The sequence below is a fragment of the Equus przewalskii genome, chromosome 9 (genome assembly GCF_037783145.1).
Source record: "Equus przewalskii isolate Varuska chromosome 9, EquPr2, whole genome shotgun sequence".
NCBI classification, from domain to species: domain Eukaryota; kingdom Metazoa; phylum Chordata; class Mammalia; order Perissodactyla; family Equidae; genus Equus; species Equus przewalskii.
In genome coordinates this window covers 11,749,703-11,764,511 of record NC_091839.1, presented here as the reverse complement: position 1 = coordinate 11,764,511, position 14,809 = coordinate 11,749,703, and the positions used below count along the sequence as shown (strand labels likewise).

General features: G+C 45.8%; 1 protein-coding gene across 1 annotated transcript; it reads right to left on the bottom strand.

The window, feature by feature from the left end:
- Positions 1-242: 242 nt before the first annotated feature.
- Positions 243-14,076, bottom strand: LOC103567950 (cytochrome P450 2B4-like). The gene is made up of 9 exons (XM_070557862.1): positions 13,649-14,076; positions 10,143-10,305; positions 9,868-10,017; positions 8,156-8,316; positions 6,515-6,691; positions 5,851-5,992; positions 4,372-4,559; positions 4,062-4,203; positions 243-1,288 (listed from the first exon to the last, which is right to left on the bottom strand). The coding sequence occupies exons 1-9, from the start codon at positions 13,934-13,936 to the stop codon at positions 1,098-1,100; spliced, it is 1,602 nt and encodes a 533-aa protein (XP_070413963.1). The 5' UTR covers positions 13,937-14,076; the 3' UTR covers positions 243-1,097.
- Between the last annotated feature and the right edge of the window lie 733 nt (positions 14,077-14,809).

Genomic DNA, 14,809 nt, shown 5'->3' with positions numbered 1-14,809 from the left:
CACCAAGGTAACCCAGATGTACTAGAAAGGGGAAGTTGGCCACATAGCCTACAATTGGATTGATTAATATGTGAAGCAAAGGAATGAGCCCATTGTAAGAAGATATTGCCATCAGAGGCCCATTCAGATATGGATTGAATAAACAAACATGGTATCAGAAAAACCTTAAATGACATTCTGGTAATCAACTAACAGGTTTTGCACTTCAAACATGCTGAGTGAAAGAGGCCAGACACAAAAGATTGTGTGATTCCATTTATATGAAATATCCAGAATAGGCAAGTCCACAGAGATAGAAAGCAGACTGGTGTTTGCCAGGGACTGAGGGGAAGGAGGGATGAGGAGTGACTGCTAATTGGAATGGGGTTTTATCCTGGGTGATGAAAATGTTTGGAACTAGATAGTGGTGGTGCCTGCACAACATTGTGAATGAACCAAGTGCCACTGAATTATACACTTTAAAATGGTTAATTTTATGCTATGTCAATTTCATTTTAATTTAAAAAAACATATTTAGGGAGAAGGAGCTGTGGGGAAGAGTTTGAATTCTAGAGCCAGGCAGATAGAATGTGAATTGTGCTCCTCCAGTCACTAGCCATGTGACCTGAGAAAGACCTCAGACAACTGATGCCATGTTCCACCCTCTGTTGACTCATCTGTAAAATGGGCATGGTCATTGTACCCACCAAAGGGGCTAAAGGGAAGAGGATTTTAGTGTGGGCAGGTAGGTACGGGTCGTGGAACACAAGGAGTTGATTAGTGGAGGATTAGCTGTCCTGAGGAAGGGAGAAGTCACTGAGCCAGGTTTCCTGAGCCAGGTTTCCCCTTTTAGCTCCCATCTCTATATACACACTACTTCTGGCATTCTATTAAAGAGGAAAGGAAAACATCTCCTTGATTCTTTAGAAGAGGTATGGCATGATGGGAAGAGGTAAGACTAAAGAGGAGAGTTGCCCGTTGAGGTGGCAACTAAGAAGGGGGAAGGATACAGGCTTGCAGTCAGTCTCTCAGAGGGAAGAAGACATGAAGAAAGTCTTGGGCCACTCTCTGCAGAGGTGAGGATACTTCATGACCTTGGAATTCTTCAATCCCCTTCCTTAGCCCCCGTGGCGGGGCAGGAAGCTGATCTGGTATATTGGGGGTATTCTGCCCACACCACTTTCCCGGGGTGTGAGGTCAATGTCTTCAGGGGCAACGGGGCTGGCCACAGAGAAGTTCTGAAGGATGGTGGTGAAGAAGAGGAATAATTCGGTGCGGGCGATGCCTTCACCAAGACAAGTGCGTTTCCCTGTGGGCACAGAGGATCAGCAATGTGGGAACGCAGCAGCTGCAAATTCTTTTCCCTGTCACATCCCAAAGCCCAGAAAACTGTGTCCATTGCTACAGATTAGTATGAGATTAGCCTTTAATCTGCAGTTCAGAATGGATTTTTAGGGAGTTCCCAAACCCTGTGAAGCCAGATGCAAATCTTTGGTGGATGTGCCTTGCACATTTTTCCAGAAGAGAGTTTGTAGCTTCTGTTAGCTTTCCAAAGGGTTCAGTGGCCTTACAGAGCATAGGAACCCACTTCTGGTTGGATATGTGCGTGTGTGTGCCTGTGTTTGTGTGTGCCTGTCTGTGTGCCTCCACACATAGCTGTGTGCATATTTCTGACATAACATTTTTAATGTCCTTCATTTCTAATATGGGGGAGAATGGTACCTATCTCATGGGGCTGCTATGAGGTTAAAGAAGTTAATATTTGTATGAATCCTTAGAATTCTATTCTGGCCCCTATTTGGGATCCTATGAATGTAGTTGGTGCTTTGTGTTTCTTTCTGGGTGTGTCTGGTGGGGAGTGTGTGTGTCTCTGGCACAGCATGAGTTGATCTATCTCTGGGATGTCTTCTTGTCTCAGCCTGAGAACCATGCCCTTCACGAGTTCTGAAAAATCCCCAGAGTGCACATAAAATGGTGAATGAGACTGATGCACTTGAGAGGGGAGTCAATGGCTCCCATCAGACTCTCAGAGGTGTATGGACCACCCTCCCAATAAGTTATAAACCATGGGCTTTTAGAGAAATGAGGACAAAGGGCCCCAAAAACTCAAGCAGAGGCACTGAGAGCCTCCTTCTTGATCTCTGTGGGTCATCATCTGCAAGCTGACAACCTTGGAAGGTCATGTCAATGATGGGTTTCTAGGGGTTTGCTAGACCTTTCAGATAGATAGATGTTGTGCCTATGTGGAACTATCTGAGGAAGCTCCGCATATTTCTGGCGTACCCAGATGTTAGGAGACATGAACTCAGAGATGCTTGGGCCAGGGGTGTGGGCTGGTTCTTCTCCTGTAACAGGTTCTGTAACCCAACTCTTTCCAGAACAGCATGATGCCTGTTATCTCCCTCCCACCCCATCCTCCCCATCCCTGGGGCCGTCCATTTGGACACACATTGGTATCCCTTTGTCTCTAATAGCTTTTTGGCTGAGCTCGTCTCTTTTTCTGGCTATGGCAGTCTGCCTGCTTCTTTTTCTCTCTGTAAACCTCCTGTCAGTTGCTGTTTGTCTGTCTCACTTCTCTTTGTCTCCTCTTTTTCTGCTCTCTTCTGCTTGTTTACCTCTCTGTCTCTGTCTATTTGGGTCTGATTCTGTTTGCAACTCTCTCTGTCTCACTTGTCATCTCCCTCTACAGATCCCTTTCCTCTCCTATTTCTTCTTCTTTGCTTATGTCACTCTTTTTTCTCTCTTCTGTTTTTCTCCCTCTCATTCCCCCTTTCCTTCCTCCTATCTCATCATCCTCCCTCCTTCTTCTCCTTCTCTCTTTCTCCTCTCCTCCCTTTCTTGTCTCATGTTCACTCTTGTCTTTATCCACCACTGTCTCCCCTGTCTCTATATCCCTCTGCAATTCTTTCTGTTCTCACTCACTCTATCCTTCTCCGTCTGTCTCTGTCCTTATTTCTCCACCTCTCTGTCTCTCTCTAAACATAGGGCAGGACTATTAAACGGAGGAATTGACCCTCATCCCAGCACATAGCCCCCATCTCTCACTACAGATGAAATGAAGGGGGAGGCAATTGCACTGGACAGATCCAGGGCCCTGGGTCACTGAAATCACTGATGGAAGTCAAGACTAGGGGCCATTTTCTGGGGTCTTCCTTTCTACTAAATGAAGAGGACTCTGAGACTAGAGGTTTTCTCTGGATGGGGCTAACGTGCGGAGAAAAGGGATGAAGACACTTTAGAGCATGTCTAGATCCTCCCTGGCTCCCCATTGCCAGCAGGATAAATCCAAACTCCCCGAAACACTCAAGTCCTTCCAGCTGAGCTCTTCATCCTTATCCCCTTCTTGAATCTACACCCCAGGCTACTCCGGTTCTTCTAGTTTCTCAATGCAGCATGCTGCCTCCATCTTCAGGCTCTGCCCTTGCTGTTTCCTCTACATGTAACACTCTCCAGTGGGTGGTTGATGCTCACTCATGAAGTCTTCACGTAGAAACCAGTGCTTCAGGTAAACTTTTCCTCACCAGCCTACCGAGAGTCGTCAGGACTCCCTATTTTCTGCTCCCAAAGATGCTTTAGAGCACTTATCACAATTACGATTAATTATAAGAATAGTAATTGCGCCTGTGAGCTCTTACTTTTTGTCAAGCCATTATAATCACATTCCAAGCATCAATTCATTGAGTTAGTTATTATTTTGTGACCACATGATGAATGCCCATCTCCGCAGCTGGACCATAAGTTTCTAGAGGCTGGCACTCTGTCTCTATGTGACTTGTCCAGTGTATTATCTTTGGCCCCCAACAGAGCACTGAGCTCAGAGTAATTCTCAACAGATGTTTTATACCTGAAGATGTGGAGATGTTATCATACTTGCCCAGGGTTCAGCTTGCCAAGATGTGCCTTTGGGACATGATATCACTTCTCAAGCCCCCTCGAGTAGTGAAGATGGAGTGGATTAATGTAGGTAAAGAAACTGGTATATACTCACTGCTCAATAAATAAAGGCTTTTCCTTGATAGTCTCAAAGAGGGGATGGCACCTGTTCTCTGGTGTCTGGGAAAGGAAGTGTGGCTCCAGCTTACCTGTGGAGAAGGGGATAAAAGCTTCATTCTTCTTCAGTGCCCCACTGGCATCCAGAAAGTGGTCAGGGTTGAAGGCGTCTGGTTTCTCAAAGTAACGTGGGTCATGGAGAGCAGAGCTCAGGATGGGATATACTTCAGTGCCCTGAGGGAGGGTCACAAGGTCAAAGATACTGCTGTTCCCTTCCCCACTCCACCCCTAAAGACAAAACAGGAGGGCTCGAGTGATAAAACCAACGGGAGGTCAAGTTTGCAGATCAAGAGAACCCAGGATGCCCACCCAGAACAGATGTGGGGGACACACTGGCCTCACCTTGGGGATGATGTACCCTCGGAAGTGAGTGTCGTTGGTGACAACGTGGGGCACCCCAAGGGGGAGGAGGTCTGAGAATCTCTGAATTTCATGGATGACTGCATCAGTGTATGGCATTTTGGTGCGGTCATCAAGGGCTGGAGGGCGTTGTGAGCCAATCACCAGATCAATCTCCTTGTGGACTCTCTCTGCACAGAAGAGTGGGACCAGTGAACTTCCTTTCAAAGAGGCATTTCCTCAGGGTCACTGCTCTATGGGCCAACGAACCAGGATATGCCTCTAGTAAAGGGTTAGATATTAGATTTTGACACTCATTGGAGCAACCAGCTTATAATGGGAGGAGGGAGGAAGCAACAAGAATTCTCACCTGTTAAGATCTAAGGAATGTTATGCATTCTTTCCCCACATTCTAAGGTAAACACAGACACACACATACCCATGTGGGCCATCTTTTGCATAGAATTTCAGATTAACAACACTAGGCTATGGGCCTATCAACATTCTCCAAGATGAGCAGAAAAATGAACTAATATTTATTTTGTATGTATGATAGCTGAGGCACTGTGCTAGGTCCTCAGGAATTTAACAGCAAAATAGATAAATAGGTTAACCCATGAACAAGTGGATAAATAAATGAATACAGCAATCAATCAATTAGCGAGTGAATCAATTCATCAATGGAAAGATTGAGGAATAGAAGAACATTAACGAATGTAGTATGTATTTACTTATCAATCAACAGATGAATTAGAGAATCCTTAATTAATATATATTCCATAGACAGATAAATCACATGAATGGGTCCATGGCCAGATTTATGGAGGAATAAGTGAATGAATAAATTAGAGAGGTAATGAGTAAATAAAGGAATACATGTATGATGGACTGAATGATAGATGGGTAAGTCAAGGATGAATAAGTGAGTGAATTATTCAGTGGATAAATGAAGGAATAGATGGATGAAGGATGAATTGACCGACTGACTGATGGAAGGATTAGGGAATGAGACCTAGCTCATAGAAGGAGAGATGGATACATGAATGTATCAATGAGCCAATGAATCAAGGAAAAATAGTCCATTCAATTAATCACTGTTCCAGAAGATCACCAGAGGAATCAATTAATCCAAATAAAGAATGGAAGTGTATGCTTTTGGATAAATCATAGATGAAAGAATCTGAGGATACAGGTTAATGAGTAAAAGTGCATACAGATGAATAGATGGATACATGTTGGATGGATGGATGGATGGATGAGTTGATCTTTAAGTGACCAGAGAAATCAGTGGGAGAACAGATTGACAGATTCTTCATTCATCCATACACCAATAGGGCTGGCCTAGTTGGGGCCTCCTTCAAAACCTTCAGTGCTCCAGGTATAAGAGAGGAAAGTGTCCTGTCTCATTCAGGAAGGACCCCTAGCCTCACTTCTGCAGTTCCAAAAGAGGTCCCATTTATTGGCTGTTCCCAGCCCACCCACCTGTGATGTGGGGGTATTTGAGCATGAGCAGGAATCCATAGCGGAGAGTCGTGCTAGTGGTCTCAGTGCCAGCGAAGAAGAGTGAGAGCACAGTGATGATGAGGTTTTGCTGGTGGAACTCGGTGTTGGGGTCAGACTTCTCCTGGGTCCAGAGGAGTAGGGCTCATGTCAGGGAGGCTGGAACCTCATGGCAAAATGTCTCTCGAGGTGCCCTCCACCTGTTTCTGGGTCTCTCACACCCCCTGGCTCATTTTACATTTCTCTATCCTCTGCATGCCAAGCCATATATCTCTATTTCTGTCTCTCTCCATCTCTCTCCACTCTGTCTGGCTCTGTATCAATCTCCCTCTCCATCTCTTTGCTGTGTTTGTCTCTCTTCCTTTCCCAGATTCTTTATGCCTCTGTGGTTCTTTTCACATGTTTCTGTATTTTTGCCTCTTGTTCTGTATTTCCAGTATCTCTCTTTCTCTCTTCTCCCTACTTTCTCTTTCCTTTACTCTCCCACTCCGTTCCTGCTGACAACTCCCTTCCCTATTCCTAATCTCCCCTCTTCATCCTCTGGTCTTCCCTCCCCCTCTTCCCCACTCTTTACCCCTTTCCCCTCCCTTCCTCTTACCCCCAAATTTTCCTCCCTCCCCTCCAACACCCCTCTCCCAAACCGCACTTTGTCCATGCGGAGAAGGTAGGTATCAATGAGGTCTCGGGGATTGCTGGGGTCCAAGGTTTTGCGGTGCTCCTCCACACTGCGGCCAATGAAGGTGTTGATTTCCATCAGGTTTCTGTAGACCTGCCTGTGTGTGCCAGGAAAGTGCTTCAGGAAGTCAGAGAAGAGCTGGAACACCTGAGGAGAGAAGGGGCTGTGAGGTCCTCCCAGGGCTGAGAGAGCTGGTCACTGGGAAGGGCAGACCTGCTGGGCCCTAATACCTCAGAGGGGGAATCTCTGTCTCTGTCTCTCTGTGTTTCTGTCTCTGTCTCATTCTCTCTTCCTCTCTCTTTCTGTATCTGAGTCCCTCGCTCACTGATTCTATGTCTCCTTTGATCTGTTATTCTCACATTTTTCTCTTTCTACCTCTTCCTCTCTCATCCTCACATCTTTTGGTTGGTCTCTGCCCCAACTCTCCATCTCTCCTTTCCATATCTTCGTATGGCTGTGTGCCTCTCCTTCTTATATTTCTGGGCTTCTCTTGCCTACCTCAGCACTGTATCTGTTTTGCCCAAATGTCTATCTGACTCTTTCTACCTTGTGCATTTCCCTTGCTATGTCAGGCATTGATAACATAATGTTTACACAAGGTGAACCTGCTGATGACTTAGACTATTTATTTATCTTGGAGCATATTTGTATTTTTTGTCTCATGATAAATGTAATACCTAACTTGTTGCAAGTAATTTCAAAAAATGCAGAAATGTATGAATGTAAAATTGCTTCTTAATCCCTCCCTCAATAGATAACCACTGTTAACTTTCTGGTGGGTCTCCCTCTAGAATTTTCTCTCTCCACATTTCTCTAAGGGAGTAGAATATTGAAACCACCTGTTGGGCTTGTCACAAATACCTACCCTGGGCCCCATTCCAGATTCATAACAATCCTATCTGTGAATCTGATATACATCTAATGAATAATGATAGCCAGGCATACTGTTCTGCTGTTTCATGTTTTTAACTTAATATAGAATAGGGGTATTTCCAGATTAGTGAAGAAAAGAGACTTTATTATATTGTTTTAAAAGAGAAGCATATATCTTTATAATCTGGGAGAATTTTTAATAAACAGAAAGAAGGGGGAGAAATAGGGAAAATGAAGAAATGCAGTTTCTTATTTTCATGTATTGTTGAGTTTCTTTAAGTGAGGGGCTTTGACAAATACAGAGGCAAAGATTACAGGAAGCAGAGACAGAAGAGTAGAGAGCCTGAATGTCTGATTTGCTCTCTCTCTCTCTCTGTCTCACACACACACACAAACACATACACTCACACTCTCTTTCTATTGTCTCTTCTCAGGATCTCTTAATCTCCACCCTTATTTGCCTTGTTTTCTCTCTGTCTTCTCTCTTCTCTCTTCCAGGATCTGATTCCTTAGTCTCTGTGCTATTTTGACCACACCCAACACTCTCCTTTCTCTTAGTCTCTCAGTCCTCTTGTTACCATCTCTCCCTCCTTCCTGGTCTCAGTGTCTCTGTCTCTCCCTATTGTCTCTGCTCTTCTTCCAGCCTTAAGCTGCATTTCTGGTCCCCAAAGCAGATCACCCCTTAGCCCAGCCTTGCATGCTCCCTTTGTCCCCATTGTCCTTCACTCTCTCCCAGACCTGACTGGAGAACGAGCTGATGAGCGCAAAGGACCGGTAAAACAAGTCCAGGAGCCGCAGGAACTCAGGATCTCTGAAGGAGAAGCGTTTTCCAAAGACAATGGAGCAGATGATGTTGGCAGTGATGGCATGGAAGAAGAAGGTGGGATCCTGGAGAGCTCCTAGTGGGAGGAAGTGTAGGTCATAAGATGGAGACTCAAAGGCCTAGAGGGCATTTGACTGCTGCCCCAGTTCTGTGTGTCTGTCCTTCATTGCTTACTAATGGTGAAGAAAATGGGATCAGAAAGAGCTAACACTCACTAGCCCGTATTATGCCAGCCCCTATTGTAAACGCTTAACATATTGCTTTATTTAATTCTTGCCACAACCATGTGAGGAACGTGCAATTCTCTTATTATCCCCATTACATAGACATGTAACATAGAGGTATGTCATTTGATCAAGGTTACCCAGTCACTCATCACGGTGGCCAGTACTCAGATCCAGGCCGCCCAGCTACAGGGCTGTGTAGTTGGTCCCCATTCAGGCTCCAGCTCTGACTCTGGCAGCAGGTATAAGAGTTCAGTCCCAGGGGCAGGGGTGGTGCAGAGCAAGTGTTCAATCAATCACAGGTACAAATTAAAAAGCTCTGCTCTCCATGTCCCCTATCTGTCATTCCTCCTTCATCTCTTCCCTCTGCCTCTTGGGCTCTGGTCTTCTGGAATCGTTCTGCACTGGTTAGTTGATGTCTGTCAACCCTTGGCTTGGCCCTGTTAGATGGAGGGTGGGCTGCAAGCCCAGGGACATCATGTAGGTGCAGACTCTCCCTCTGGGTCTCACCCATCCATCTTCTCTTATTCCCCTGCAGACCCTTTCCTGACCCTGTCTGTAGCCTCTCTAACTTTCTCTGCCTCAGTTTTTTTCTGCCTCTCCGAGCCTCTTCCACTCTCTTGTCTCTGCATGACTCTCCTGGTCTTGGTCCCTTCATCTCTGCTTCTGTCTCCTTGTCTGTTTCTCTGTGTCACTGTGTTTCTTTCTGTCTTCCTTCTCAGCCTTCTGTCCCTATTCTGCTGTTGCTCCCAGTGACTCTGCCTCTGCCTCTCCCTCCCAACCTCCACATTTATGGAGGTTTATCACACATTTATCGCACATTGTTAAGAAAGGACCCTGTCGCCTGTGTGTCTCATAAACACTTGTTCATGGAAAGTCCAATAACAACCGGAAGTGCTTCTTTCATGCCCATCCAGCTGCCTGAGAGCAGCATACCCCTCTGGCTCTTTGCTCACTGCCAGCTCATCAGCAGTTCAACTACAGAAAGGAAAACTCAGTTTGTCATTTTCAAAATGTCTATACCTTTCCCTTTTCTCTCTCTGCTTTTTTTTTAGGTAAGACTTATTTTTGCCTTTGATAGATACTGTTAATCCATGCGTTGGTTTCCCTGAACACATGTAAATAGCGTGCTAATATCTTAGTCTGTGTCTTTCGATTATTCTTGACACTACAAACCCCGCATCTCTTCTGGCTCCCCATGTCCCTCTCCTGCTCGTCTCTGTCCCTCTCCATGCTCCTTTCTCTGTCCCTGTCCCTCAGTCTTATGGTCTCTCAGGCTTTGTCTTCCTCTATCTCTGCCTCGCCCTCTCTTTCTATGTCTACCCCTCAGTCTTTCTGTTGCTCTCACTCCACACCTCTCCTGATTGCATGTCCTTCTTTCCTGTCCATCCCCTGAAGCTCACCCTTGGTATTCCGCAGCTCCTCCATCAGAAACTGAGCCTCCTCCTGAATCCGCTCCTCCACACTCCGCTTTCCCATCCCGAAGTTCTTCATGGTGGCCAGGGAGAATCGTCGAAGGGTCTTCCAACGTCCTCCATTGGCAAAGACCACACCTGGGGGTGAAGAATTTGGAGGGAGACTCTGTATCCCTCTCCACACCTTACTTTCTCTTCCCTGACTCACCTCCCCAATCCCCATCCTCCATTCTGCCCCCACTCAGTGCTTCTGAGGTCCTTACCATATCCCTGGAAGACTTGGTCAACGACAGCGATTTTCCCCCGGCCAGAGAATGCTTCAGCTTGGTCCACCAGGGCCTCCCGGATGGCTTCTGTCCCACACAGCATGATTGTAGGCCTTGGCCCCAGGTACACCGTGAAGACATCCCCATATTTCTCTTGGAGCTGCCAAGCATACACAGCCCCAGGGTTGCCGTTAGTCAGTGTGTCCCTCTGTGGCCAATCATGTTGTTAAACCATTAAAACACTTACATTTGATTGATAAGTAGCTGCTGCCCCAAGACCCTCCACCCCAGGACCCAGCAACTAAAAGATTAACCCATCACCCACACACGGTCCATGTGATTGGTGCCCTAAGCAGTAGAGATGGTCGAATATTTCTAATATGGCCCTTGCACATACCCTTGAGTTTAGACAGATCTCCCTGGCATTGCAACTAAAGAATCACCCTTCTTGTGACTCAACTTCAACCTGCTCTCTGCCTCCTGACATTTTCCCTAGAGAACTAATCTGAACTCCCTGCTTGGTAGACATGAAGGGAAAGTGATGGCCCTCTGGGGGTGATCACGATATTTGAAAAGTCATCTACCAGTGCACCCCTTGGGAAACTCCTTGGCTGTACTTACTGAGGCTGAACACAAGTATACTCAGTGACTCAGTGACTACACTCTCAATAAAATGCCCAACAAAAATGTGTATGTGGATTCACCAAAAATTGAAGAAGGAGATTCATAGAAGCCTTATAAATGAAATGCTAGCACCATTGATACAGAATAAAGTGTAATGATGTAATTATGCCATGGAATACTATGCAGCAAATGAAAAGGAAGAAACCGCTGCTACACCTAACAACATGAATGAAACTCACAGATATAATGTTGAGTGAAAGCAACTAGACAGAAAAGAGGCCATAAGTCATGATTCTATTTAGATCCAGTTCAGTAAAATAACATGAACCTATGGTGTCAGGATGTTAAGAGGGTAGTGCCTGGAAGGCGACGTGAAGGCGTTTCTGGGGACAGGCTGTGTTGTTGCTTATCTTCTCATCAATTACATGAGGATGCTGGTTTGGGAAAATTCACTGACTGCACACTTATGATTTGTGTTTTTTAGGGTGATGTTCAACTTCAATAAAAAGTTGACTTGAAATCATAAAAAGATTAAATTTACTTTAAACTTACTCTCATTGGTCTCTGCAAAGCCTCCTCATGGGTCTCCCTACTTCCATTCCTGTCCCCTCTACAATCATTTCACCACCAACCAACCCCATCCTAGCCCACCCCAAAGCCAGACTAATCCCGTTAAAATGTAAATTAGTTAATATCCCTAACCTGCTCCAAACCCTCCAGAGCTCCCACTGCACTGAGAAGAAGACCTGAAGTCTCCATTGTGGACCACATGGCCCTACATAACGCTGCCCCGTCGCCCCTCTGACTTCTCCTCCCACTCAACCCTTCCATCACTCACATCCAGCCTCTGTGTTGTCCCCCAAACATGCTGAGCTTGCCCCTGTTTCAGAGTTCTTGCATTGACACCTGTCTCTCTCTTGTGCCTTCCACCTGCACCTTTCAGAGTCTCTGCTGAGAAACAAAGCGAGACGGAGCCTTTCCCTCACCACTCAATCTAAAGTAGCTCCCACCACTTTCTAAAATGTCACTCTGCTTTATTTTAATCATAGCTCTTGTCTGCTTAATATTTCCTTATTTGTTTATTTTGTATGCCCTGTCCAGTGACACATCATCCATGCCTAAAAATATTCCCCAGTAAACAGAATGTGCCAGTAAATTGTGACTGCACAAGTGATTAAATGAGTGGATCAAAGTAGCTGTCATTTAAATTACTATACACCAAGGTCTATGCAATATTTCTTTTAATCCTTACAACAATATTTGGAGGCATGTATTCTTGTGCTCACCATCTCATTTTACAGAAGAGGAAGCCAAGGGTAAGAGTTGAGTAATATTCAGGGGTTGAATCTGGAACACGAACCCATGTTTGTCTGACTCCAGAAGGACTTGGGAGCATATGGGGGAATGGAGGTGGAGCAGTGCCATCTCCCAAACCTGTCTCATAATGACACCCACTAGCCCATGCCCTCTTCCCTCCTCCTCTCTCTCCGTCTCTCTCTTCCTCTCTTTCTCCCTCTCTGTCTTCCCTCTCTCTGTCTTTCTCTCTCTCTCTCCACAAAGATTCAATACTAACGGAAGATCAGGGACAGCTTGAGGATCCTCGAAGGGTCTATGGAAGAGCTTTAGGGGGTCTGCAACTCTCAAAATTTTATGCTAAATGTGTATGGATAATTGTAGGGGAGGGAGCCCACAGCTTTAATCAAATTCCCAAAGGATTTAGTGATCCCGAAATTGTTAGGCAGCTTCAGTCCATGACAGCATTGGAGAAGAAGAGAATTCCATCCTGGACCCAGGTGCCCCTCAGAGAAGTCCCAGCTGGGCGACTGTGGACAAGTGCCCTCCCCAGGGTGAGCTTCACTGTCTATACCTCTAAGATGGAGATAGCTTCTCTCCCAGCCCTCTTCTTGTAACCAAGACCTGATGAAGTCCCATGACAATACAGATAAATGCTGGCCACACAATGCTGAAAGAAAAAACTAAGTCGAGGAATTTACACAAAAGCATGTGAAATAATATGTGAAATATATATATTCATATATATATATATGAAATAATATGTGAAAGTGAAATAATATGTGACTCTTGTGATAGATTGAAGTCAATGAAAGTGAAATAATATGCACTTGGAGCCTCCACATCTGTGATAAAATGTTGTCTATTAAAAGCAAAGCGATGACAAGCCCACGATTCAGGAGTGTGTTTGCCATAGTGAGGGAAAGTGGACAGAGAAGCACAGGGCAGGTGGAAGTGACTGCCAGTGTTCTACTTCTCTGTTGGATAGGGTGTTCATGGCTGTGGATTACATTATTAATAACTAAATAGATCATGAAACCTGAAATCATGCCTGGAAAGCAGGGATACAGAGCCTAGTAAATACTCCACAGTGTCAGCTACTATTACATTGCATTAATGTTCATTATTCTAATCACTCTCTACATGGTCTTCTGTCTTGCTCTCCCTCCTGCCTCCTCCTCGTCCTGGCACTACCATGAGCCAGTCTTTGCTGTCCTTTGTTTGCAGAGGAGAAACCTACTTATTTGTTGTCACTGCCACTTTTTCTGTCTCTTCAAGTGGTGAGCAGGCACCAAGGAACATGACAGAGGGTGGCAGAAGAGGGTGAAATTCCACACGTGTGTCTCACACACAGACATTTCTTCATGCCCAATTGCCTGCTCCAGGGGCAGTGCCCATGCACTTCCAGTGGAGCAAGGACATCTCTGACTGATCAGATCCACCATGCACAGCTCCATGCCCCTTACTCACCAACCTTTATGCATCCCACCCCTGAGCCTGGAAGGATGCCTCACTCCTTCTGGGGAATGATCTCCCCATACAGAGGTAGGGAGCCCCTCTCACACTCCATCCATCTGTATTCTCACCTTTAGGAAGGATTTGAGTAGGCCTCTTCTGTCCATCTGCAGAAGGTTCCCCAAGAAGGGCAGAGGACGGGGTCCTGGTGGGAGGTGGCCGTAGGCTTTTGGGTGGCCCCTGACCAGGAGAAGCAAGAGTCCCATGAGGAGAACAAGGAGGAGGAGCATGCTGAGCTCCATGGTCCCAGTCTGACTGCCTTCCAACCCACTGCAGCCTCGAGCTGGGCCTTTTATCCTGAGCCTGCCTCCCCACCAAGTTACATAAGTTCCTCCATTCTCCACCTCCTCTCTCTTCATTGTCTGGGAGTGTCAACATTAGGGAGAGGAGATAAGGGACCCATAATTCCTGTTCTGGCAGACTGGTGACCTGATCATTCCCTACCTATGCACTCCGTCCTTAGATGTTGGCAGAGAGGCGAAGTTCCACATGAGTGTTTGTGTGTGTGTGCGTGTGTGTGTGTTTATATTTCTCGGTATCGGTGAGCATGCACTGTCGACTTGTTTTGGCCATGTTTGTGTATTTAGGCTTGCATGCATTTATCTGTGCCTGCTTCCATCTGTGTGTGCTTGCATGGTTTTCATATGTGAAAGGGTGTTTGTATTTATGTGAATGAGTTGACGTGTGTCTCTGTATAAGTGTGCATGTGTTTACATTCATATTTTTGCATATATGTGGACTTATATGTATTTATATGTTTCCATACCTGAAGATGTGTTTTTATTTGCATGGTGTTCATGGTATATGTCCCTGTATGTCAGTCTGAGTGTGCTTCTATGTTTGTACATCAACTGGTCCTTGTATTTAAAGAGCCTACAGACCCGCAGGGTCTATCTCTGCAGTCCCCCTTCCTTCATCCTCCCTTTTGTGAGAGCCACCAATGGGAGTGATGGGAGAAACAGAAGGAGCGGGGAGAGACAGAGAAGCAGTGAGACTCAGAGTTGGAGGCAGTCAGGTGGAGAGAGACAGAGAGACACTGAGACCCGGCAGGGGGAGTGTTCAGCTCTTCTGGATGTCTTATTGTTCTGGCCAGTGCGAGGTGGTTCTCTCCCTGCCTCTGGCTCTGTCTTCACAGTGCAGGACTTTTCTCTGACATTCGCTGACAATCTGTTTGTACATGCCTCTCTCTTCTGCTATTTCTTTCTGTCTCAGTGTCTGTTTCCAACTTTAGA

What these genes read in the sequence shown, in the direction of transcription:
- LOC103567950 (XM_070557862.1), bottom strand. Translation starts at nt 13,936, where the DNA reads ATGAAGAGAGAGGAGGTGGAGAATGGAGGAACTTATGTAACTTGGTGG. An exon ending in TCAGCTCGTTCTCCAGTCAG is followed by an intron (nt 6,692 to 8,155) that starts GTCTGGGAGAGA and finishes TTCTCTCCTCAG; the next exon opens with GTGTTCCAGCTCTTCTCTGA. An exon ending in TTTTATCCCCTTCTCCACAG is followed by an intron (nt 1,289 to 4,061) that starts GTAAGCTGGAGC and finishes CTGTGCCCACAG; the next exon opens with GGAAACGCACTTGTCTTGGT.